Below are 27,201 nucleotides of genomic sequence, written 5' to 3'. Positions count from 1 at the left end.
TTTAGACCCTAGGTCTGCGTTAACCAAATCCGTTTCCGGACATTTGGAGTCGATCTTGCGATGTCCGACTGTCTGTATGGTGCGATCGTTAATTCTCGAAGGGAGTATCCAATTTGGTCCGAAATTGATGCACTGGAATATTATTATCAATCTTAAATCGAGTTCGGGGATGGGCAATATTGATCCACTCCTTCTGGTACCTTCCACACAAAATGTCGAAATTTTCAAAAAAAAATATTTTACAGCACAGAAAGAGAAAGGATAGTTCGATTTTGCTGCAAATCCTTATATTTGAATCAGTGCTATGTCAGGTCCACTCCTTCTGGTACCTCCCCCACAAAGAGTCTATATTTTGTATAATTATAACTCTTATAAAATGTGATATAAGGGTCCGATTGTATTCAAATTACACACATCACAATATTTTTGTTAACCCAAGGTTTAGTGTGAAGATGGAGTAGAATGGTCCACTCCTTCTGGTACCTCCCCACAAAGGGCCAACATTTTCAATATCCATGAAGGTCAAAAAACGCGAAATTAACATTCTTTTACATTCAAACTTGGCACATCTCAATATTTCTATCAATACAAGATCTTTTATAAATATGGTAGAGATCGGACCATTCCTTCTGGTACCTCCACACAGAGGGTGAAAGTTTTGAATGACGAAAACGATCATAAAATCCGAAATAAGCATCTGGCTCTCTTCATATTTCACACATGCCACAAAGGGTCAAATTTTGAATAACCAAAGCGATTATTACATCCAAAATGAGCATCCGGTCCTCTTCATATATACATCTGCTGTGAAGATGAGATAGATCGGTCCACTCTTTCTCGTGCCTAACCCCCAAAGGGTGAAAATTTTGAATATCCATGAAGTTCAGAAAAAACGCGAAATTAACATCCGATTCCATTCAGACTTGGTACATCTCAATATTTTCATTAGCACAAGATCTGTTATAGAGATGGGAGGGACCTGACCATTCCTTCTGGTCTACTCCTGCTAAGCATTCTTTCAGATATTTTATACCGTTGTCGTGGTTGTGTGTATGTGTTTTTTCACATACCACACATACACACGCACAAATCAGCAAAAAAATATTTTTTTCCACTCGAATTCACCCTTAGTGCAAACTCCTGCTTTATTTTGAGAGTTTCGACTCCCTCTCTATTTTGGGAGTGACTCGGGAGAGCTCCCAGTTAAAACAAAAGAATGAAGAGCAAACTTTGTAAAAAAAACTCCCAATCTTCGATCACTCCCATAACCTAGCAGGTTTCGCTCCCAAGTAAAGACAAGAAAATGCATGCCCTGTAAACTACTGGTCTATTCCAGAACTGCAAGACTGTAAACATTTTTGCTATGATAACCGATTTTCCCTTTATGATATCGATCAATATTGCACAAAATAGTAAATTCTAACAGGTTCTGGAACAGAGCGTTTCTCTTCAATAGTATACCTACTGATTGTGGCATGTGCTAGAATTTTCGATCTACCAATCGGTCGATGTTTTCAGCTTTTCAAATGCATAAATACAAAATGACCACGAAAAGCATCACAAAGAAAACAATTCACTCCTATATTCTCGTAAATGTTTTCTTTTTCTCAGACAAAAAATAAATTTCCTCTAGTCTCATTTTGGTTGACCCTGCGGAAGGATAATCTTTCTTCTTTTTACAAAAGTGAATCTAAAACTTTTGAAAATGAATTCCCATATCTGTCCTAGAATACTTCAATTTGTCTAGGAAGAAATATTGCAAGAGTTCGACATAAGTTTTCCAACACGAAGTGGTTCCTTATAATAATTGAGATGGGATACATGTAAATTAATACTAACTAACCTCTTCCTCGAAGCCATGGATAGTGGGCAAAGGCCAAACTGTCACACACTGCCGTACATTGGTGTCCGTATAGAAATTTGACCAACCACTAAAAATTTCAAATTGGAGTCCAGATAATATTCAAAAAGAAAGTTTAGATATTTTACTCACTCTTATTAGGAATACAAATGAGATGAATAGAAACAAATCGAAGCAATAGATATAAAACGATTCCATATTAAAATTAATTTTGAATAAATTATTTTCAAATTGTTGACATTATGACCGAAGAAAATGAAAGTAAGCAATTATAAAAATCGATAAAGTCATAAATGTCACATCAGCTGTGTTCCCGTACTTTATAATGTGCTATGTTCCAGAAACCGGAAGGATGAAAAAAAAACAATACCACTATAACCTATTTTCCATTTATGATATCGGAAAGAGGTGAAAGAGTATTAGTCGGCTTTGCCGACAGATGTATACCCGCAGACTTGAGTTATGCTTATTGTAACTGTTGGCCCTTTATGGGGGAGGTTCAAAGCAGTTGGCCAATATTGTCCAATTACCAATTACAATATAAATATTACCACGTGTCATATTCATGTCTCATAAAAGGTATAGGAAGTAGACTCCAGTACTTCCTATACCTTTTATGAGACATGATTTTGGAAAATGTGGAAAAATGCATGAGGTGCCAGATATAGCCGACCGAAATATTCCACTTCATCTAATACAGATAAAACCAGTAAAAACAGTCCTAAAGTCGGGCGGGGCCGATTTTATGATACCCTACACCACTTTGCTAATTTAGTTGAGCTCCGCATAACAATTAAAAGTTTTTATGGGAGAATTCAATCATACACGCTATGATTATAATTATAATTTAAAATTCAAAGGACTATATATGCCGAAGCATTTGTATCTTTTACATTCGGACTTGTATTGCCCATTTGGTGCGAAATTAATTTGAAATCAGATAGAAATATATATGGGAAATATATCCAAATCTGAACCGATCTCGATAAAATTTGGCAAAGATATTTCTGAGCTGTATTTGATATATTTCCCTGAATATCGTTGTTACGGAGTGCATATTACGGCTGTGGGTAACAAATACAATAAATAGGATGAACAATATATATGGGAGCTATAGCTATATCTGAACCGATCTTCACAAAATTTGACATACTAGCTTCTAGACTCAATTCGGTCGTAAGTGCCAAATTTCATCCAATTTGGGCAAATATTAAACGTTTGGTGCACAATCAAAGGTAAATCGGACGAAGTTATATATGGGAGCTATATCCAAATCTGAACCGATCTCGATAAAATTTAGCAAATGTATTTCTGAGCTGTATTTGATATATTTCCCCAAATATTGTTGTTGCATAGTGCATATTACGGCTGCGGTGGACAAAAATAACAAATCGGACGAAGAATATATATGGGAGCTATAGCTATATCTGAACCGATTTCGATCAAATTTGGCATACTTATTTTCAGGCCTAATTTATGTGTATATGCAAAATTCCATACAATTCGGGCTGATATTACACGTTTGGTGCACAATAAAAGGCAAATCGGACGAAGATATATATGGGAGCTATATCTAAATTTTGACCGATTATCTCCAATTTCAATAGGGTTCGTCCTTGGGCCAAACAAAAGATCTTTGCAAAATTTCATCTGGATCGGGCACCTGTACTTTGTTTACAAAAATACATGGACAGACGGACGGACAGACGGGCGGACGCACGGACAGACGGACGGACATGCATAAATCGACTCAGAATGTGATTCTATGCAGATCATCAAAAGGAACTATGGGTCTATCTCGTTTCCTTCTGCCTATTACAAACAAATGCACAAAGACATAATACCCTGACCACCTTGTGGTGTAGAGTATAAATATTGGTATGTTCAAAATTTAAAGGAAATCGAAAAATTATATACGCAATTATAAATAAAATAATAAATTATATATTCAAATTAAGGTGAGGGTACTTAAGCAGCTGGGCATATTAATTCGTCACAAAAAGAGGTATGCGAAGACTTCTAGTTGTTTATGAACTATCACCTTTAGATTTCTTATTAAGCTAAATATTTAGATATAGCAAGTTGCATAGAATCGCCGACTTGTTACGCAAGTTATGACAGATATTAGTATTATAAATTGACCCTTTGTAGGTGAGTTCCAGAAGGGGTTGGCAGTTATTTATCATCTTCACAACAGATTTTGCAATGTGTGAAATTTTAAGAGAGTTAGATGCTTATTTCGCATTTTTGAAGAATTTGGTGGGGGAGGGGTGTTTCTCGATCCAAGAAGAGTGCAACAATATAACCCATTTTCACAGCAGATCTTGAGTTAGTAAAAGTAATTACAAGTGTGAAATTTGAAGAGAACCAGGTGCTTTTTTCGGATTTTATGATCGTTTTCAAAATGTTGACACTATGTGGGGAAGGTACAGGAAGTAATGGCCCGATCTCTATCATTTTTATAACAGATCTTGCGTTGATAGAAATATTGACATATACCAAGTCTGAATGGAATGGAAAGTTCATTTTGCGTTTTATGAGCTTAATAAATATTCAAAATGTTGACCCTTAGAGGGAGGTGCCGGAAAGAGAACACCGATACTTGTGTGTGTGACCTACCCCTACCCCTTACCAGAAGAAATGGTCCGATCTCTACTATCTTTATAAAAGATCTTGTGTTGATAGAAATATTGAGATGTGTCCAGTTTGAATGGAGTCGAACGTCAATTTCGCGTTTTATGAACTTCATGGATATACAAAATTTTGACCATTTGTGGGGATGGTACCAGAAGAATTTGGTTTAGATTAAAAATATTGTAATGTTTGTAATTTGAGGACAATCGGGCGTCACATTTTATAAGATTTATAATTATTCGAAATGTCGACCTTCTGTGGGGGAGGTACGTGATGGAGTGGATCGATATTTTCAATTTTCATACCTGACTTACCACTGATGCTAATACTAGGATTTGCAAAGTAAGAATAAAATTGGATTATCCTTTTTTTTGTCTGCAGAAAAATATTTTTTTTGAAAATGAGGGAGGTACCAGAAGGATTGGAACGATATTACCAATCTCCGAACTCGATCTAAGTTTAATAATAATATTACAATGCACCAAGTTTGGATCAAATCGTATACTCCCTTCGAGAGTTACCGAGCGCATCAGACAGACTGAAGGGCGGGCATCGCTAGATTGACTCCAAATGTTCTGAAACGGATTTGGTCCAAAGAGACCTAGCGTTTTAAACCGTTTTTTTTTTCGATGTGGCACGTTTTGGCCGTATCAAATTTTATATAACGCAATGATTGCGTTTACTTGCCAAAGAGATCAGCTGAAAATGTGAACCTTTGGTTAGCCACCAGAACTCAAGCGGCGGCCAAGGTGATGGTGCGGGCAGCCATAACAGCTGATGGTCGCTCTCCGCTCCTATTAATCGACCGTGGCATCAGAATAAATGTCGAATATTATCGCGAAAATATTCTGGAGGGTGTATTAAAGCCTTGGTCACGCAAACATTTTGGCCGCAGACCTTGGACATTCCAATAGGACTCAGCACCATCGCACTCAGCACGCGTCACCCAAGAATGGTTACAGAATGAGGTTCCTCGCTTAATTTCCAGCGCTCAATGGCCACCAAAATCTCCGGATACCAATCCGTTAGACTATTGTGTCTGGAGTAATTTGGAAAGCAAGGTGAGCACTAAAAAATACCAAAGTGTCGATCACCTCAAGCAAACGCTTCGCCGGGAATGAGCCAAAATACCGCAGAACAACATTCGGGCAGTTTGAAGGCCATAATTCGTGCCAAAGGTGACCGATTCGAACAATCCGACATGTTTTGCTTTCATTTAATAAAATTTAAAAATTATGGTGTTTGACTTTGTTGCAGCTTTTTAACCCTGTTAGGTCCACGTTTTGGTATAGCCCCCATAAAACGGTACCTCCCGATATTCGGTATTTTGGTGATTTTAGAAACATTATTCACCGGAATTGTTTTACATTTGGTAGTTGAAGTTCGTAATGGATACTGCAGGTCTACATTTGGTTATAGCCCCCATATAATAGTACCTCTCCATATTGATGATTTCAGCTACATTATATACCGATTTTTTTTTTCAAGTTTCGTCTTTGAATATTTTAATGACAAAAGTTGCCTATGCAGCTCCACATCGTCGTTTAGACCCTAATATGACGGCTACATTTGGTATTTTCATGATTTTAGCAGAATTTTCAACGGATGTTATTTTTTTATTTTAAATTGCCAAATTCGTTCCAAATGGTGGAGGGTATTCAAAGTTTGGCTAGGCCGATCTTATAGCTTTTATACTAGTTATTTTCCATGACACATTGGCCCACTACTTCGGAACATCTCCGAAATCGAATCAAACCAAGTCAACCTAAGACTCCTTTGTTCCTCTGGGAAGAAGCCAGGGGATGACTTAAGCCATACAAAAAATAAACGTTTTATGTGTTCTCACCTTTAGCATATGTTGGCATTACGATTTAGAAAAAAAAACAATTGAATTGAAAAAAAAAAAGAAAAAGAAAATAAACAAATGGCCTGTTACAGAACTGCATTAATCTAAAATATTTCACCACGATAACCGATTTTCCCTTTATAATATGGAAAAAAAATTGCAAAAATTGTAGATTCTTGCAGGTTCTGGAAACGATCAAAAATCTACCAGTTCCATTTATGATTTTAAAATTGATAATAAATCAATTTTGCAATGCTGGTAATTTATATTTGTCCAGCCTTGTGTAAACGTAGAGTTATATATAAATATTTAACTTTGTGCCCACTGTGAGCTTGACATTACTCGCGCCCCACAAAAAAAAAAACTGATGATAAAATTCCAACCCCATCGTAATTATGTTGATACCACAAATTCCAACCCAAGGTAGATTTAACAGGTAACCGCATCGGCGAATTGCTACAACAAAGCAACTTTTGTGGTACCCTCAAATGTCAAAATTGCCATCTAAGGCGAAAAACGTGCATTCGCCAAGACATTTAAATAGTGCGGCAAAGTTGTTTCAACCAATCAGGAACGAGGTATTTGTTTACATTTTATGTTGTGTTTGCAAATTAAGCCAAGTAATTACGACTCTCGGGGACCATTGCAAAAGCCCCAAGTTGATAGCTGGCCCCCGAAATATTTAGACAAACCCACAACTGTAATATCTTCTACGTCAATGTTGTTGGTAATGTTGGTAACCGGAGGTTACACTGACTCCAGCACATGGCACAACAGTAGCAAGTGTTCCCGATCAAATGGTTTTAAAGAAGGAACATAGCACCAATATCGCCACCAGTAAAAGCCCTTTAAGAATGCCCAGCAATCAAGCTGTGGCTACCAAACCTCTCTTGGTAGCAGAGCCGATGCTAATTCCCCAAACCATACAAAGAGTTTTCACAGGCCACAGAAGGCTGGTGGAGCTGTGGCTAGTGTAAGACCAACTGAGTCATAGCTCTCGTAAAAAGCTGGAGCGGTAAAGTAAAATGGCTATACCACAGAGTCAGGCCTTAAAGGGGTTGTATGGACGCCTTACAATGCTGCAAGACTTCGTGGCAGCGGCTTGGATGCCATCATGGTAAAAGAATACAGGTAGATGCATCAACGTTCGGGTACATTGATATGTCAACAAAATTTTCATTTTTTTTTCAAAAATAAATAGTTTTTTTTATAAGTTTTCTTATACGACGCCAATCGGAGGTTGTTATGGTATGCATTTTTCAAGAATTTTTAAAAAATTGAAATAATTGGTTTGACAGTTTATTGTCCCAGAAGCTGTGTCGACGCGTCTACCTATATTCTTCTACCATGAATGAAGGAACCTTTGATTACAGTGATTCTGGAATACAGCTCCAAGTCATGGACAATTCTCACGTTTCATTGGTTTCCCTAACATTACGGTCGGATGGCTTCGACAAATTCAAATTTTAATTCTTTTACTGGTGGTCAGGGTATTATGTCTTTGTGCATTTGCTTGTAACAGGCAGAGAAAACGAGATAGACCCATAGTTCCTTTTGATGATCTGCATAGAATCACTTTCTGAGTTGATTTATGCATGTCAGTCCGTCTGTCCGTCCGTTCGTCTGTCCATGTATTCTTGTGAACAAAATGCAGGTCACATTTATTATCCGATTGAGATGAAATTTTGCAAACAACATATGTTTGGCCCAAGGACGAACCCTATTGAAATTGGAGATAATCGGTAAAAATTTAGATATAGCTCCCATATATATCTTCGTCCGATTTGCCTTTTATTGTGCACCAAACGTGTAATATCAGCCCGAATAGTATGGAATTTTGCACATACAACCAAATTAGGCCCGAAAATAAGTATGCCAAATTTTATCGAAATCGGTTCACATATAGCTATAGCTCCCATATATATTGTTCCTCCGATTTGTTATTTTTGTCCTCCGCAGCCGTAATATGCACTCTGTAACAACAATATTTGGGGAAATATATCAAATGCAGCTCAGAAATACCTTTGCAAAATTTTATCGAGATCGGTTCAGATTTGAATATAGCTCCCATATATAACTTCGTCCGATTTACCATTTATTGTGCACCAAACGTCTAATATTTGTCCAAATGGGATGAAATTTGGCACATACGACCGAATTTAGTCTAGAAGGTAGTATGCCAAATTTGATGAAGATCGGTTCAGATATAGTTATAGCTCCCATATATATTGTTCATCCGATTTATTGTATTTGTTACCCACAGCCGTAATATGCCCTCCGTAACAACGATATTCAGGGAAATATATCAAATACAGCTCAGAAATATCTTTGCCAAATTTTATCGAGATCGGTTCAGATTTGGATATAGCTCCCATATATATCTTCATTTGATTTCAAATTAATTTTGCAGCATGTGGGCAATACAAGTCCGAATTTAAAAGATACAAATGCTTCGGCATATTTAGTTATTTGAATTTTAAATTTTAATTATAATCATAGCGTGTATGATTGAATTCTCCCATAAAAACTTTTAATTTTTAAGTGGAGCTCAACTAAATTAGCAAAGTGGTGTAGGGTATCATAAAATCGGCCCCGCCCGACTTTAGGACTTTCTTTACTGGTTAAAATATTAGAAAAGAGATACTTTTACTGAAGAAGACATAAAAACAAACTTTGTTTTTTTGTTGCTTTCATTTAGGGCGAATTCAGCATTACAACAACTTGTTTTGACATTTAAAGGTGCCGTCAGCTGGGGTGATGCGACTACCTAGTAGATCTACGTTGTTCCAGCCAACATTTGTCCTTTTGTTTTATTAACCCAGAAAAGAAAAAAAATCTTTGCCAAGACGAAGGGGAGCTTATCATATCTTGTAAAATTATGAATGAAGTAAATGTTGGAACTACTTGGCTCTCACATGCTGATTTTTTAGTGGTTCTTTATCTGCTCTTGGAGCATATGATGCTAGAATGGTCTTAAAGTTTTAATAGCTCATATAAATTTTCTTTATCAAAATGCAAAAAAAAAAAAAAATAGAAATGAAAAATAGAAACACAACAAACCTGCTCTGGTAAAACAATGGCGATTAAAGTACAACGAGTCACGGGCAATGTTGAATTGTTGATCCTCGGGGAGATTGATGCGGCCACCAAATGTAAAGCCCTTATAGATGATCTGGAGGAAAAGGATACCACATGAAACAACTCCTTACTCCCGCAAGAAGCTATTTAATTCCATCTACTTACAATAAACAGCAACACCATTAGAAAGGTTAAATAGATTATATCACTTATAAACATTTCGGTTGTCATTGCTTGGTAACACGATCAAAGATATTTTTTTTTTAATATTTATTCTTATTTTTTAATTTTTCTCAATTACTGCAGATGCCTTAACAAATTTTCGTTCACTTCAGCCTTCTTTCATTAATCACCAGCTAGATAAAAAATGCTTGCCTTTTAAGATGAGTCCCCGAAGATATTTCTCTATGAGACAGCAAAATCTAAATTGTCGTTATCTTCATATCTCCCTATTTACATAGATACATGATTGTATGCGTATGTGTGCATGTGTATGTATATATCTTATATTGGAGATCTTGATAGTATTATCATTGTATGCGATGTTATCTTATCGCAGTTTGCAATTTGGAGAAATGGAAAGAATTTTGTGTTGCTTTGCTCTGTTAAGGCTGCAGAAATGTGTTAGCAACAGAGAGCAATAATGTAAGCGTCAGTGTTGGCACAAAGTTCTGGACTCAGAGATGGAAAACGATAGGAATGCAAAAAGCCTTTTGAAGTACTCTTTTTGTTTAAAGCAGGGCTAAGCAATAAGGAAGGTGCTGCCGGATATATTTATGAATACACCGTTAGAAACATACGTGCGATAAAAAATTGCAAAAAAGTAAACTTTTTTTAAATTTTATTGAAAGAAAGCAAAAAATGTAGGAAATAGAAATCACATTTTAGAAAGGGTTTAGATTTGTTCGAATTCGTCACCGAATTATGGCCCTCAATCGGCCAATATTTGTTGCTCTTGCGCTTGCTTGAGGTGATCGTCATTTTGGTATTTTTTAGTGCCAACCTTGCTTTCCAAAATACTCCAGACGCAATAGTCCAACGGATTGGTATCCAAAGATTTTGGTGGCCATTGTACACTGGATATGAAAAGAGGAACCTCATTTTGTACCTATTCTTGGGTGGCGCGTGCTGAGTGCGGTGGTGCTGAGTCCTGTTGGAATGTCCAAGGTCTGCGGCCAAAATGTTTGCGTGCCCAAGGCAAGAATATATTCGCGATAATATTCGTCATTTATTCTGATGCCACGGTCGATTAATACGAGCGGAGAGCGACCATCGACTGTTATGGCGGCCCACACCATCACCCTGCCCGGCGCTTGAGTTCTGGTGGCCAACCGAAGGTGCACATTTTTTAGCTGGCAAGTAAACACGATCATTTTGTTTGTTTAAAACTGTAACGAATGTTTTCTCATCGGAGAAAACCCAATTCGGCGTTTCATCAACTCTTTAGCTCTTTTGAGTCCATTTACTTCTGTTGCGGTGGAAGTTCTTGCATTTTTTGGAATTTCAATGGCTTTACCCCGAGCTCTTTTTTCAATATTTGCCGAATGGAATATTGCGATAAATTGGAGCAAATCGGATTATCGTTTTTCTTTCTGTGCAGAAAAAAAAAATATATTTTTTTTTAAATTTCGACCTTTGTACCAGAAGAAGTGGGACGATATTGCCCATCTCCGAACTCGATCCAAGTTTAGACCAAATCGTATACTCCCTTCGAAAAAACGGTTTTAGACCATACCTATCTTTGGACAAAATCCATTTCAGGATATTTGGAGTAGATTTTGATGATATTTTTTAACGAAATTATTTCAAATTTCGTATTTGAAGATCTTAATGGATATTAAAGCCTATGACAACAAATTAAATATGCAGGCTATGTCATAGTATAACCCCCATATAATGATATCTCCCGATATTCGGTATTTTGACGATTTTAGCGATTTTATTCACCGGAATTGTACCTACTTTCGTATTTGAAGATCATAATGGATTCTACGGCCTATGGCAAAAAATTACATATACAGGTCCAGGTCTTCGCATAGCCCCCACGCAACGATACGTCCCGATTTTCGGTATTTTGATTATTTTAGCGACATTATTTACCGGAATTTTATCAAATGTTGTATTCGAAGATCTTAATGTCTACTACGGCCTATGAAAAAAAATTATATATGTAGGTCTCCATCTTCTTATAGCCCCATATAACGAAACCTCCCGATGACCGGTATTTTGATGATTTTAGCGATTTTATTCTCCGAAATTGTACCAAATTTTGTATTTGAAGATCATAATGGATACTATAGCCTATGACGGAAAATTGCCTATGAATGTCCACGTCTTCGTATAACCCCTGTATAAGGTGTCTTTTGTGTCTCGTACCATCGCTACATACCGTGATACTGGTAGCGTAGCCCGAAGTCAAGAACGGAACGGATGGAAGAAAACAGCAACATAAGCAGAAATGGTTCGAAAAGTAAAGAAGCGACTTGATCGAAACCTGCGTCGCAGTGGCCGAAAAATGGCTCGTGAGCTGAACATATCGCAATATTCCATTCGGCAAATATTGAAAAAAGAGCTTGGGGTAAAGCCATTGAAATGCAAAAAAGTGCAAGAACTTACAACGTACCGGAAAGAAAATAGGCTCAAAAGAGCTACAGAGTTGCCCCGATATTTGGTGTTTTGATCACAGGAATTGTATCAAATTTAGTATTTGAAATTCGTAGAGGGTACTAGAACCTGTCTCAAAAAATTATGTAGATCCACGTCTTCCTACGGCCACCATAAAACGGGTTTCAGTTATACGGTATTTTCGACGGATTTTCTTTTTTTTTTTTTGAAATTCTTCCTTCCATATGGAGAAGGGTATTTAATGTTTGTCCAGACCGAACTTTGCTGTTTTTTAAACAAAAAGCATCGTCACCACCAAATATCATTACATCAACAAAGGCGTTTTTTTATTTTGCTTAACGATAGGCTTCTTCCCTTTTAGCCGCTGCCAGCAATTTATGCCATTCAGAAAAATGAGCGATCCAGTAAAGGTTGTGTCCATAGAAATTACTTCAATAGGTTCCCGAATTGATGGTCGAATATCAAGTTAAATATCCGCCATATGCAGAGTTAAACTAATTTACTCATAACTAGAAAGTTTTATTTCCGAACCCTGCGAAATTGTTTCATTTCCATATGGCATAGAAAACAACAAAACAATAACAACAAAATAAATTAGCTCAATTATTGTCCATCCCCCCGCCTCATTGGGTGTTGTTGATAAATTTTGGCAAAATGTGCGAATATTAAAAAAAACAGTAGCACCTTGCTTTGGTGTAGATATAGAATCTGTGATTAGCTTCACTGCAAATTTCTCTGGAACGCACTTTTTATACGAAATCGTTAAACTTACCATTATTGCTTTCCTCGGCCGCAGCGTGCAGGGTTGGAGCCAAACACAGCAGACGGATAAAAATCTGACAAAGAATAAAAAAAGGGGAGCTAGAAAAATTCCAAAACAAGTGGCACACAAACACTTCTTTACCCTCAGCAGCAGGGAAATGGCCAAGATCAAAAATATGTAGTATATCAAACTGAGGACCATTGTGGTATCTTTTGCTTAGCGGCTTTTTATTAATTCTTTTTTCAACTTGTATTTATTTATTCCGGTCTAGATGTGCTTCTTCTTCTTCTTCTTTGTATTCCAAAACAAATGTTTTTTAATCGAAATAAAAATTGTAACTGGAATTGGTTGGCGTTGATGGGTTTGTTTGGTTCTGGCTTTGATTGCGTTCAAGTGCGAATAATCATATCAACCCATCCCCTCACCACCACCCACCTGTTTCATAGGATTCTCCCCAAATGTGATTGAATGTGTGTGCGTGTGTGTGTGTGTTGGTCCAATTCAATTGGCACGATTGCCGATTAATGGAAAAACTAGACGAAGAAGAAGCAACAAAAATGGCAATACTTACCGTTAACCAGATAACTAATTCAGTTATAATGTGGGCACCGCGTAGAATGCGATAAGGCATTGTTCAGTCTGTCGAATACAAACAATATAGCGGTCAATAATACACTTTGTTGTAATTGCCAATGGATGGGCGAGATATGTACGTAGACATTTAATTATTTCCTGAATGGAAATTCATTGACGCATTACAGGCTGTGGAAAGGCAGATCCGGCTGTTTTATACTCTATATGAAAAATTCTTATTTTCCTTAGAAGACCACGAAGTTACTCTTTGAGTTGAAGTGTATTATGAAGTTTATCCTTGTGTATCCTTGGTTAAATGTCTCGATATTTTCTCCACAAAAGACCTACAGGCTTTCGCTTTAGAAAATATATATGTTTTCTTATTAAAAGACCTGGAGATATTCTAAATGGAAGATTAGAAGAAGAGATATTCTCCACACAAAACCCAGGGAATTCCATCATAAAATATCTAGATATTTCCCTACTTAGAACTAGAGGTTCTTTCTATAAAAGAGCTATATTTATTTATTTTTTTAAGGAGAAACTAATGGTCTTGCTCATTAGGAAAACCTAGAGATCTTCTCCAAAAAGAAGATGAGGGTGTCCCGTATGGAAGACATAAAGATATTCTCAACAGAGGACTCAAAATCCTCCTTATGGAAGGTGTTTTTTGTTGATGAACAGGATGACTTCTGATAGAAGACTTAAGGGTAACGATACGAAGGACTTTTACATAAAAAACAGTAAAGGAAGTCTACCCTGCACACATGTACATATTTAGTAGAGTTTCTTATAACAAATAAAAAAATGAAAAAAAAAAAAAGGATGAACAAAATATATGGGAGCTATAGCTATATCTGAACCGAGTTGACATACTTGTTTCTAGGCTCAATTTGGTTGTAAGTTCCAAATTCTAACCCATTTGGTCCGAAGGCGGACGAAGATATATGTGGGAGCCATATCCAAATCTGAACCGATTTCGATAGAATTTGGGAAAGGTATTTCTGTGCTGTATTTGATATATTTTCCCAAATATCGATGTTCAGGGTGCATATTACGGCTACGGAGGACATAAATATCATAATGGATGAACAATATACATGGAAGCATGGTACAATGATATCAAGGTAGGGCTATGATACCATATGATTTCAATTTTTATATTTTCTTGGCTTAATATGTCACCTTTTTTTGTTTATGTATGTGTTTTCTTTTCAATAACAAAAAAATTGTTCAGAAAACATTCAAATTCGGATGTTTTCAAAATGTTTATTTCATCGTATGCATCGACAAAATCTAGAGTTTCTGTAGCGAAATAATCCTTTAGAGATATATAGAACCTAGTTTTGAAAAGAAGTGTTGACGTTTCATTCAGTTTTCGCGGTTTTCAATTATTGATTCAAAATAAATGCAACAAGTTGTTTGCTTTTTTATTGTTTTGACACTAATTCTGACATTACAAGCCAAACAGGTAGACCTCTATACTTGCAATTTTTTCAAAGTTGACCTACCTTCTCTTCATTGTACCATACTATTTGGCCTGATATTACGTTTGGTGCACAATAAAAGGCAAATCGGACAAGGGTGGGATGAAAAAACTGCAACCAACTTCAGACTGCTGTCATTCTTAAGCCACTCGTACGAGAGCTGGTAAAATTATTCCAGTGACAGCTCATTATATTCTTTACAAGCGCACAAAACCATTTTGTTGAGAATTTTCCAAAAAAAAAAAAAGTTATTCGTGATGGAACTCAAGCGTGATAGGGTGATTTCTTTATATTTGGCTGGAAAACCACAAGTGGCTATTGCTAGAGCACTCCAGCATTTAAATGTGAATAAGTCTTTGGTGTCTCGTACCATCGCTAGTTACCGTGATACTGGTTGCATAGCCCGACGTCAAGTAAGTGGACGGAAGAAAATAGCATCATCAGCAGAAATGGTTCGAAAAGTAAAGAAAACCGCGTCACAGTGGCCGAATGGCTCGTGAGCTAAATATATAGCAATATTCCATTCGCCAAGTATTGGAAAATTAGCTGGGGGTAAAGCCATTGAGATTTCAAAAAGTGCAAGATCATACACCGCAACAGAAAGAAAATAGACTCAAAAGAGCTAAAGAGTTGCTTCGCTTGGCCGAAAGTGAAAGGTGAACTGCCGAATTTGGTTTTCTCCGAGGAGAAAACATTCGTTGTCCAGTTGTTTGTAAACAAACAAAATGATCGCGTTTACTTGCCAAAGAGGTCAGCTGAAAATGTGCACCTTTGGTTGGCCACCAGAACTCAAGCGTCGGCCATGGTGATGGTGTGAGCCGCCGTAACAGCCGATCGTGACTCTTCGCTCGTATTTATCGACCGTGGCATCAGAATAAATGCCGAATATTATCGCGAAAATATTCTGGAAGATGTATTAAAGCCTTGGACACGCAGACATTGGACATTCCAACAGGACTCAGCGCCATCGCACTCAGCACACGCCACCCAAGAATGGTTACAAAATAAGGTTCATCGCTTCATTTCCAACGCACAGTGCAAAATCTCCGGATACCAATCCGTTGGACTATTATGGCTGGAGTACTATTGGAAGGCAAGGTTGCCACTAAAAAATACCAAAGTGGCGATCACCTCAAGCAAGTGCTTCGCCGGGAATGGCCCAAAATACCACAGAGCAAGATTCGGGCAGTGTGTGACGGTTTCATTGGTCGTTTAAAGGCCATAATTCGTGCCAAGGGTCAAATTCGAACAAATCTAATTTTATTCTAAAATTTTATGCTATTTGCGACACTTTTTGCTTTCATTCAATAAAATTAAAAAAAGAAAAAACAATTAAAAGAAAAACGTTAAGTTCGGCCGGGCCAAACTTTCAATACCCTCCACCTTAGGGTAAAGGAAACATTAGAGCCCATTATGACCCACATATACTAATTTTAGATGTATTCTTGGAAAAATGTGGCAAAAAATCATCAAAATACCGAATATCAGGAAATACGGCTATATGGGGCTATACAAAAAACGTGGACCTATACATACAGTGTTTCGCCAAAAGAAATCCACGAAGAAATGTGGCAAAAACCATTAAAATGCCGAATATCGGGAGGTACCGTTATATGGGGGCTATACCAAATCGTGGACCTATACATGCAATGTTTCGCCAAACGAGGTAGAACCCATTATGACCTACAAATACCAATTTTCAGACAAATGCGTGTAAAAATGTTGCAAAAATCATCAAAATATCGAATATCGGGAGGTACCGTTATATGGGGACTGTACCAAAACGTGGGCCGATGTATCTCAATACCAACCATCCACAATACAAATTACTCCGCTAAATTTTGGTGCTCTACGTCAAATAATGTGGGCTGTATCGTGATTTCAACAGACAGACAGACGGGAATCGATTTAGAAATTTATGCTGATTATGAATATATATATATATATATATATATACATATATATATATATATATATATATATATATATATATATATATATATATATATATATATATATATATATATATATATATATATATATATATCTATATATATATATATATATATATATATATATATATATTTATATATACATATATATATATATATATATATATATATATATATATATATATATTTTTTTTTTTTTTTTTTTTTTATGGGGTCTACGACTAATATTTAAGGATGTACAAAGTTAATGGCTGACGGAATGACAAAGTAAATATACCCTTCTTTCCGTCATAATGTGAAAATTATTATGTTTGACTTTGTTGCAGTTTTTTTACCTCACCCTGCATATTTTCGAACCCCTTCTGGTACCTCAACCACAAAGGGTCAAAATACTTGTATCTGCCATAATTAGCGAAACAAGTCGATTTATGAATAACCAAAACAACTATAACATCAGAAATAAGCGTCCAGTTCACTTCGTATTTCACACATCCCATTATTTCTACTAACACAAGATCTACTGTGAAGATGGAAGGTATTGGTCCACTCACATTTACCTCCCCCACAAAGAATCAAAATTTTGAATATCCATGAAGCTCATAAAACGCGAAATTAATTCAGACTTGGCACATCTAAAGATTTACATCAATACAAGATCTGTTATAAAGACGGGAGAGATCGGATCATCTCTTCTGGTATCTTCCCGGCATAGGGTTCAAAATTTGAAAACACAAAACGATCAACTCTCTTCAAATTTTACACATACAAACATTTTTTCTAAAACAAGATCTGCCGTGAAGATGGTATATATCTGCCAACCTCTTCTAATAGCTAACCCACAAAAGGGCACAATTTTTAATACTTTTATGTGTCATAACTTGCGAAACAAGTCAGCAATTCCTTACAACTAAATATTCTTTCTTTCTTTCAAACCTTGCACGTCGCAACATTTATATCATATTTATTTACGTCAGATACGAAATGGACAATGTTGGCCCATTCCTTCGGAACCTATTCCATAGAGGGTCAAAAATTTGAATAACAATAACAAAAATCAATATATATTTAAATAATAAAATAATCGGCTGAGGGTATACATCTTTCGGCTATACCGACTGATACTTTTTATTTTGTTTTGGTTTGACATTTTCAGATGCAAGCTGTGAATTCGTCAACCAAGCCCAACTTCATTGACATCCGTTTTAGCTACCATAAAATTTTGAATTTATTTCCAAGAGGAATTTGTTACGGTCTTTGTTCAATTCATTGAGATCGCCAAAAAAATGCTGCCATCACTCTCCTCCATTTGTTTGGAATCATTCATTTTGCAGATTTTTATTTTGCACCAAGGTTATGATTTGCGTGAACAATTTACGGTTTATCGTTTCGGGACAAGGTACTCGCTCGCTCGTACATACAAATAAATAGACACTTTTGATACGCGTACTATACTTAATTGAATCCAACAAATATAGCAACAACAACAATAACAACAACCACCATCCCAACAATTGATCCACATGCTCCAAGCCGCCACATACCAATGCCAGTGGTGTGCGGAGAACATAAGACTTCAATGTACAAGACTTGTGCCATTGCATTGCTGTTGTTTTTTTTTTCTGTTCAAAACCCCAGGCGTTCCAGTAAACGAAGAAAAAAAAATACTGGGACGGACACAACATTTCGGACATTGGTATTACGCTTTAATGTCTTTAACTGGCGTAATTCATTTACACATAGACTTGTTGCTGTTGTTGTTGTTGTTGTTGGGCTTGTTGTTGGTAAGTACTTCAAAATTTACTGGATGTTATCATGGTTCGGAAGATGGGAGGTGTTTTTTTTTCTGGTCATTTTGAGGGTTTGCTGGACGCTGATACCTGTATGGTGGTAGCCAGCACTTGTTTTAAGCGTTTGGCCACAACCGATCGCAATGACCTTTCCATGACTTGGGGCATTTCCGAAAATTATGCAGAGCAATGCTTCTTTTTTTGCTTTGCTTTGTGGTGTCTGTCGTTGCTTTGTTTTTGTTTGTGGTGGCAATTTGTTGTTATTGTCCATTGTTGTTTTCAGTTTATGAACAAATTTTTACCCTGTTTACATGGAGCTGGAAACAGCTACTAAATTGAATTTCGGTTTTCTTGGGATTGTGTTTGACTCACAACCGAGTGTTTGTTTTCTTGGTCTATTTTATTGCCAAGTAATTTTTTTCAAAACATTTTTTTGGTTTTATTTTATTGTTTTCCAGTTAATGTTGTATTTTATTGTTGTTGTTGTGCTTTGCTGAATTTGTCGTTGCCGTCCAATGGATGGTTACAACTTTTGCCGATGTTTGTCCCTATAATTAGTTGAAATTAATTTGAACATTTTAACGGTTTTATTAGATGTTATAAATTTTCCGCTGAAGGTCATTTGATAAAATGCAAAGTAGTGGCTGTTGTTGTTGCTGCTGCTGCTGTGGTTTTCGGTGACGATGAGAAAAGATCTGACTGAACAACAATTTTTGAATTGTAATTATCCCCCAAATGTCTGTAATTAACGTTTACTTGAGAAACAGGGGAAATAGAAATCATTACAATCTTTGCCCCCCTTCAAGGCATTAAAGTGAAATATTTTTTTATTTGAAATGCAACACATATTCAAAATGGATTTGAAACAAATATATTACAAAAAAAAAAAAAAAAACAAATAATTAAAGGGAAACAAAAAAAAAAATTAATCCACTTCCGGCGTCAAGTGTTAGCCGATGTTGAAATAATAAAAAAAGGAAAGACCTTTGACTTGAACTTTTAGGCCCATAAGCTTGTATGCTTTGAGATTTTTTTAGGACCTCAGGATTTTTAGGATCTTGAAAAATGGATATTTGATCGGATTTCATTTCTTGACAGAAATAAACAGCAATTTCTTTCTAAGGCCATCAGAGCCATAAATGTGGATTTTTAAAATATGTTTTCAAAAAACTTTGGGAACCAAACGAAATGAATTAAAAGAAATTCAAGATCGTCATTGATTGCGGAACCAAATCAAGGATTTTTAAACAACATCTATCTTTTCAAGTACTTTCAGAACCAATAATGTGGATTTAAACAACTTAAAAAGGCAATGTTGGGTTATTTGAATATATTTTGAGTTCTGTTATTGTTATTCAAATGTTTGACCCTATATGGAGTAGGTTCCGAAGGAATGGGCCAATATTGCCCATTTAAATAAATATAATATGAATATTGCGACGTGCCAGTTTTGGACTATATTGGTCACTTCCTTCACATTCGCGGGGTTCGCGTATACATATCATCTTTACAACAGATCTTGCGTTAGCAAAAATATTTGGATGTGTGAAATTTGAGGAGAGTTGGATGCTTATTTCGCTTTCTTTGAGCGTTTTGTTATTAAATCTTGAACCCTATGCGGGGGAGGAAGAGATGGTCCGATCTCTACCATATTTATAACAGTTCTTGTGTTGATAAAAATATTGAGATTTAGCAAGACAAAATGGAATCGGATGTTAATTTCGCGTTTTATGAAATTCTGATCCATTGTGGCAGAAGGAGTGGGCCGATATATCCCATCTTCATAGCAGGTCTTGTGTTAATAGAAATAATCGGACGTGTGAAATATGAGGAGAACCGGAGGCTTATTTCGGATTTTATAATCTTTCGTTTATTTAAAACTTTGACCCTTTGTGGGGGAGGTACCAGAAGGAATGGTCCGATCTCTACCATCTTTATAACAGATCGTGTGAATTTTGCGATTTATGAGCTTCATGGATATTCAAAATGTTGATCCAGAAGGATTGGAGCCATATATTCCATCTTGGCGCCAGATATTGGATTAATAAAAATATTGTGATGTGTGTAATTTGAAGACAATCGGACTCTTACATCACATTTGATAAGAGTTATAATTATTTAAAATGTTGAGTTACTTGATGGAGTGGACCTATATTGTCCATTTTCGTACCTGAAAGTTGGAGCAAATTAGGATTATCCGTTCTCTTTCTGTGCAGTAAAATATTTTTTTTTTTTAAAATTCGACCTTGTTTGGGGGATTTACCAGAAGGAGTGGATCCGAACTCGAATTAAGTTTGATAATAATATTACTATGTACCAAGTTTGGACCAAATCGAATACTCCCCTCGAGAGTTATCGTGTGCACCAGCCAGACAGGCATACAGCCGGACGTACAAATGTCCTGAAACCGATTTGGTCTAAAGAGACCTAGGGTCGAAAATCATTATTTCGATGAGACACGTTTTGGCCGTATAAAATAATATATGACTGAGGTATATTTTCAAAGATTTCCAGAGATTTTTATACCCTCCACCATACATAGTATGGAGGGTATATTAAAATCGAAATAATCGTTTTAGACCCAACAAAGTATATATATTCTTGATTAGCGTAAAATTCTAAGACGATTTAGCCAAGTCCGTCCGTCTGTTGTAATCACGCTACAGTCAAAACGAATTAAGATAGGAAGCTAAAATTTTGCACAGATCTGTCTTTTGTCTGCAGGTAGGTCAAGTTCGAAGATGGGCTATATCGGTCCACGATATCGTATATCGCAGGGGTACTGTTATATGGGGCTATAACAGTACCCCTGCGATATTCGGTATTTTGATGATTTTAGCCACATTTTTCAATGGAATTGTCTGAAAATCCACACAAGAAGTTCCACAATATCGTATATCCCCCATATATCTGCACCTTCCGATATTAGGTATTTTAAAGATTTTAAAAGAATTTTTAATGGATTTTATTTATTTTTTTTTTGAAAATTTTCTAATTCGTTCCAAATGGTGGAGGGTATTCAAAGTTCGGCCCAGCCGAACTTACTGCTTTTTTACTTGTTTATATTTAGATATGCTGCCAATATATATCTTTACTCGATTTCAAGTTATTGCGAGCCAATTGGTTAATCTAAGTCGTAATCGAATGGATTTTGGCACAGACGAACGGATTCAGCCTGAAAGGAAGTGTATCAAATTTGCCGAAAATCCGTTAAGATATGGCTATACAGGGTGAGATGAAAAAACTGCAACCAACTTTAGACTGCTGTCATTTCTAAGCCACTCGGCCGAAAGCTGTTAAAATTATTCCAGTGACAGCTCATTATGTTGTTTACAAGGGTACAAAAGCATTTTGATGAGAGTTTTCCAGAAAAAAAATTATTCGTGATGGAATTCAAGCGTGATAGTGTGATTTCTTTATATTTGACTGGAAAACCACAAGTGGCTGTCGGTAGAGCAATCCAGCATTTAAATATAAATAAATGCCGCAGACCAACATTGGGGAAGCGTGTGTATTTAAATATAAATAAATGCCGCAGACCAACATTCGGGAAGTGTGTGACGGTTTCATTGGCCGCTTGAAGGCCATAATTCGTGCCAAAGGTGACCAATTCGAAAAAAATCTAAACTTATTCTAAAATTTGATGCTATTTCCAACATTTTTTGCTTTCATTCGATTCAAAAATTCAAAAAAAAGTAAAGTAAAAATTATGGCGTTCGATTTTTTTTGCCGTTTTTTTTTATCTCTCCGTGTATGTCCCATACATATGTTTCATCCGGCCTCACAGCAGTAAAATACTATCAGAACATCGATATTTGATCCCACTTATTAGATACTGCATAGAAATACTTCTTTTTTTGGAGATCGGTTCAGATTTGGATATAGCTCCCATATATATACTGTCATCCGATTTTACGTTTGTTGTGCCTAAAAAGTATAATGGGTTTTTTTAGAATGTTTTATCAGAGATTATCATTCCCAGAAAACTGAAATTTTTTAGAATATGTTTTCAACCATCATAAACGACCATGAGACTCGTAAATTATTTATTTCAATATGAATTAAACAATTTTTTTTCATTTAATTTAATAAATATTTTTTGGTTTTACAATTGAACCTTTTGTCGGCAACATCCATTGATGTTCATATTTTTTTTGTTTTTTTTTTTGGTTCCCAACGAGACACCCATTTTCCAACAACATTGCCAACAAATTAAAATTAATACATAGTTTAATAACTACTACCATCCTTGAGGTAGGCGGGAAAAAAGCCCAGCTAATGAATACCTAATAATTTATGAAAACGGCTTCTGTTTCATATCTTTTTCTTTGACTTCGGCTATGGTAATTAAAAATCCACTGAATGTGGTCACGCATTTTGTAAGAAGCCCATTCAGAAGTTTACCCAATGCATTGCCAATTCACAGCTTGGATTACCTTACGCACCTGCTCTTCGCCCAATTCCAGTCATTCATTCATTCAATCATCTGATGTGCGGTCCATGCAGACAGTCATTTGGACCTACCACACATATCTATCTTTTTTTACTATTTAATTCCATTCATTCATTTTTTTGCTTTGGCTTGTTACGCTTTGATGCTTAAGGTGCTGAAGAGCAATCACAGACGACGACTGGTGGTCATAGTCGCTGGTGTTATTATTTGTTAATAGTGTGACATAATATTATGGAGCATTATATTCCAAAAAATAAAAAAAAATGTTCGTTAATTTGTTTACGGGCCATATTCACTGGCGACCAAATGTATTGGGTGGAGACGAAGGCCATGCGTTGGGATTTATGCGACGATTGTTTCAAGAACTCGAAGCCAATGATCGAGCATTTTTGATTATGACCATTAACGACTTCAAAGGAGATTTTTAGGATTTAATATTAAGAACTAGTTTCAAGGATGCTCATGACAATAATTTGGACACTTTAGGAGATCCTAAGGGACACTAAAACGCCTATATGAGGAGTTTTCAGGTGATATTTCAACCATTTTTAAGGACTATAAAAGGACAATTAATCAGATTGTGTAAGAATTTGATTTTGTAAGGACTAAGACTACATAGGTCTTTTAAAAACTATAAAGTAAGATAAAAAATATAAAATAAATAAAAAATAAATACAAAAAATAAAAAAATTATAAGTATAGATAAAAAACTGTAGAAAAGTCAAACGATATAATTTTAAATTTTTTTTTTAATTTTATTGAATGAAACAAAATTAAGTAAAAAAGCTGTAAGTTCGGCCGGGCCGAACTTTGAATACCCTCCACCATTTGGTACAAATTTGGCAATTTTCTAAAAAATAAAATCCGTTAAAAATTCTGTTAAAATCTTAAAAATACCGAATGTAGCCGTATATTAGGATCTCTACGACGACGTGGAACTGCACGGGCGACTTTTGTCACAAGCTATTACCATATTCAAATGCGAAACTTGAAAAAATATGTTTATATACATCGTCTTAGAATTTTACGCTGATCAAGAATATATTTACTTTGTTGGGTCTAAAATGATTATTTCGATGAGTTACAAACGGAATGACGAACTTAATATACCCTCCATACTATGTATGGTGGAGGGTAAAAAAATTGGAAATAGCATCAAGTTTTAGAAATTGGCATCAATTTCGAATTGGTCTCCTTTGGCACTAATGATGGCTTTCAAAGGCCAATGAAACCGTAACACGCTGCCCGAATCTTGCTCTGCGGTATTTTGGTCCATTACCGACGAAGCGCTTGCTTGAGGTGATCGACACTTTGGTATTTTTTTAGTGCCAACCTTGCTTTCCAAAATATTCCAGACACAATAGTCCAACGGATTGGTATCCGGAGATTTTGGTGGCCATTGTGTGCTGGAAATGAAGCGAGGAACCTCATTTTGTAACCATTCTTGGGTGAAGAGTGCTGAGTCTTGTGGGAATGTCCAAGGTCTGCGGCCAAAATGTTTGCGTGCCCAAGGCTTTAATACACCCTCCAGAATATTTTCGCGATAATATTTGGCATTTAATCTGATGCCAAGGTCGATTAATACTAGCGGAGAGTCACGATCAGATGTTATGGCGGCCCACACCATCATCATGGCCGGCGCTTGAGTTCTGGTGGCCAACCGAAGGTGCACATTTTCATCTGACCTCTTAGGCAAGTAAACACGATCATTTGTTTGTTTACAAACTGCTGGACAACGAATGTTTTCTTATCGGAGAAAACCAAATTCGGCAGTTCACCACTTTCGGCCAAGCGAAGCAACTCTTTAGCTCTTTTGAGTCTATTTTCTTTTTGTTGCGGTGTAAGTTCTTGCACTTTTTGGAATTTCAATGGCTTTAGCCCGAGCTCGTTTTTCAATATTTGCCGAATAGAATATTGCGATATGTTCAGCTCACCAGCCATTCGGCAACTGCGACGCGGGTTTCGATCAAGTCGCTTCTTTACATTTCGAACCAAATTTCTGCTGATGTTGTTGTTTTCTTCCGTTCACTTGCTTGATGTCGGGCTACGTCGCGCTACCAGTATCACGATAACGAGCGATGGTACGAGACACAAAAGATTTATTCACATTTAAATGCTGGAGTGCTCTAACGATAGCCACTTGTGGTTTTCCAGCCAAATATAAAGAAATCACACTATCACGCTTGAATTCCATCACGAATACCTTTTTTCTGGAAGATTCTCACCATAATGTTTATGTACGCTTGTAAACAGTGTAATGAGCTGTCATTGCAATAATTTTAACAGCTGTCGGAGGATTGGCAGTCTGAAGTTGGTTGCAGTTTTTTCATCTCACTTTGTTCTTTGAGTTATTTCTCAATCCCTGTTAGTGGGAATTCGAAGAAAATTTTTCATGATTTTTTAGGAATATAATGTGCGGATTTTCAAGGTGTTTTATGGACTGAAGAAGGGGTTTTCAAACAACATCTTGACGACTTAAAACAAGACCTTTTAAAGGATTTTCAAGGGGTTGTATTCATTTTAAGGACTTTAAAACCGATCTTTCCAGAGGGCTTTCATTCAGATCGGCAATAATATCAAGTGGACTTTTAAGATATGTTCTCAAGGACTGTTAATTTAATATATTTGGACTTTAAAGAATATTTTTTAAAATCTTTTAAGAGAATTTAAGGAAGACTCTGAAGTTTTTCCTGACCTTATAGGGGTGCTTTTAATATGAATATTTTTAATTTAATTTTTTTTAAATATGAAGTTATTTCAAGGACTTTTAAGAATTTTTTCGTGCTAAAAACAGCGATTTCTAGCGTGTTCAAGACTTTTGGGGAGATTTTTGTTCGGGACTAATTATTGAAGCTTTAAGGACTTCTATGCAAGATTTATTCAAGAATCTTTAAACATAATTTTTGAGGTCCACCAAGGACACAAACTTAGCCTGTTTACCCTCAGCTATATGGCTAGAGAGGGTATATATCATTTGATACGGCCAGAACATAGCTAATCGAAATAACGGTTTTAGACCAAAGAGGCCTAGCTCATGGGACAAAATCCATTTTAGGATATTTAGAGTAGTTCTAGCGATGTCCGCCCATCTGTCTGGCTGGCTGGTGCGAACGATAACTATCGAAGGGAGTATCCGATTTGGTCTAAACTTGGTACATCGTAATATTACTGTCAAACTAAAATTGAGGTCGGAGATGGGTCGGGTCCTAATATTTCCATCAGTGCTTGGTCAGGTGAAAAAATTGGTAATACGGTCCACTCCATCGAGTACCTCACCCACAGAGGGTCAACATTTTTAATAACCATAAAAATCATAAAACATCCATGAAGCTTATAAAACGCGAAATTGTTGCAAAATATTTCGGCGTAATTCTGTTTACTGTTGTTTTTATAAAAAAAAAAACAACGTTTACTTATTTGTGGATAAAGATGGTAAATTTTTTTCATTGCAAATTTTCACAAAACAATAGTCCACCCTCTCATCGTAAAGTTATTAAGACGATTCTTGAGGATTATAAGAGTTTTGTATTATAAGGACATTGGCTTGGGGAACTGTCCGAGCCACGACCGCAGGTTTCGTGAACATTTTAGGGAAATTGTCTCAATATATTTTCCGGAACATTTTAATTTCTTGTTTTTCAAATTCATATTCCACCCCATTATTCGCATTGCATCAATGTCTCACCAACTGACCGACATCTTGCATAGACTTAAGATGACCATTTTATTGCGACGGATTGCCAAATATTTCTCTTGAATATTGAAATTGAAACCCTTGCTTTGGTTTTGGATTTTGAGCCGCTAAGTGGCTGTGACTTTACATGTCAACGGAATGCTTCTGAGGTGGAAATGGAGAAGTACAGTGAAGCCTTTACAGACATGGTATTTTATCTAATTCGAAAAATATGTATTTTTTGTGCTCCAGGACATGTGTCGTTAAAATGTATGGGACAAGGCTGAAATTCCCCTCAGGTTTGGCTTATTATCTGTTCCGGAGCCTGCAGGAATGTAAATATTTTACTCCGGTAACCAATTTTTCTTCCTGATATCGAATAAAAATCATTGTAAAATTACAGCTCTTTCTGTAGTCATTCGAATTGTTTTTGATATAATTCGTTACATTTCATGTGTAATTCGAGAAT

The 27,201-nt window shown here is 36.2% G+C and overlaps 1 protein-coding gene across 3 annotated transcripts in view; it reads right to left on the bottom strand.

Moving 5' to 3' along the window:
* The window catches only part of LOC101894094 (uncharacterized), an 81,815-nt gene extending 68,703 nt beyond the window's left edge, over nt 1-13,112 (bottom strand). Inside the window, exons 1-2 of one of the 3 annotated variants that reach the window (XM_011293353.3) lie at nt 12,949-13,112; nt 12,817-12,880 (exon numbers count right to left, since the gene is read on the bottom strand). In XM_011293353.3, coding sequence (XP_011291655.1) covers nt 12,817-12,880; nt 12,949-13,008 — 124 coding nt within the window. In that variant the 5' untranslated portion in view covers nt 13,009-13,112. Of the gene's footprint in view, nt 1-1,843; nt 1,932-1,993; nt 2,130-9,401; nt 9,514-9,584; nt 9,770-12,816; nt 12,881-12,948 lie in introns of those variants that run through there. The other 2 variants (XM_005181426.4, XM_020036036.2) reach the window with 2 other exon arrangements.
* Nucleotides 13,113-27,201: the final 14,089 nt, after the last annotated feature.

This window comes from Musca domestica, unplaced genomic scaffold (genome assembly GCF_030504385.1).
Source record: "Musca domestica strain aabys unplaced genomic scaffold, Musca_domestica.polishedcontigs.V.1.1 8, whole genome shotgun sequence".
Lineage (NCBI taxonomy): Eukaryota > Metazoa > Arthropoda > Insecta > Diptera > Muscidae > Musca > Musca domestica.
Note: the sequence above shows the minus strand (reverse complement) of the source record. Positions and strands in the feature narration are given on the sequence as shown.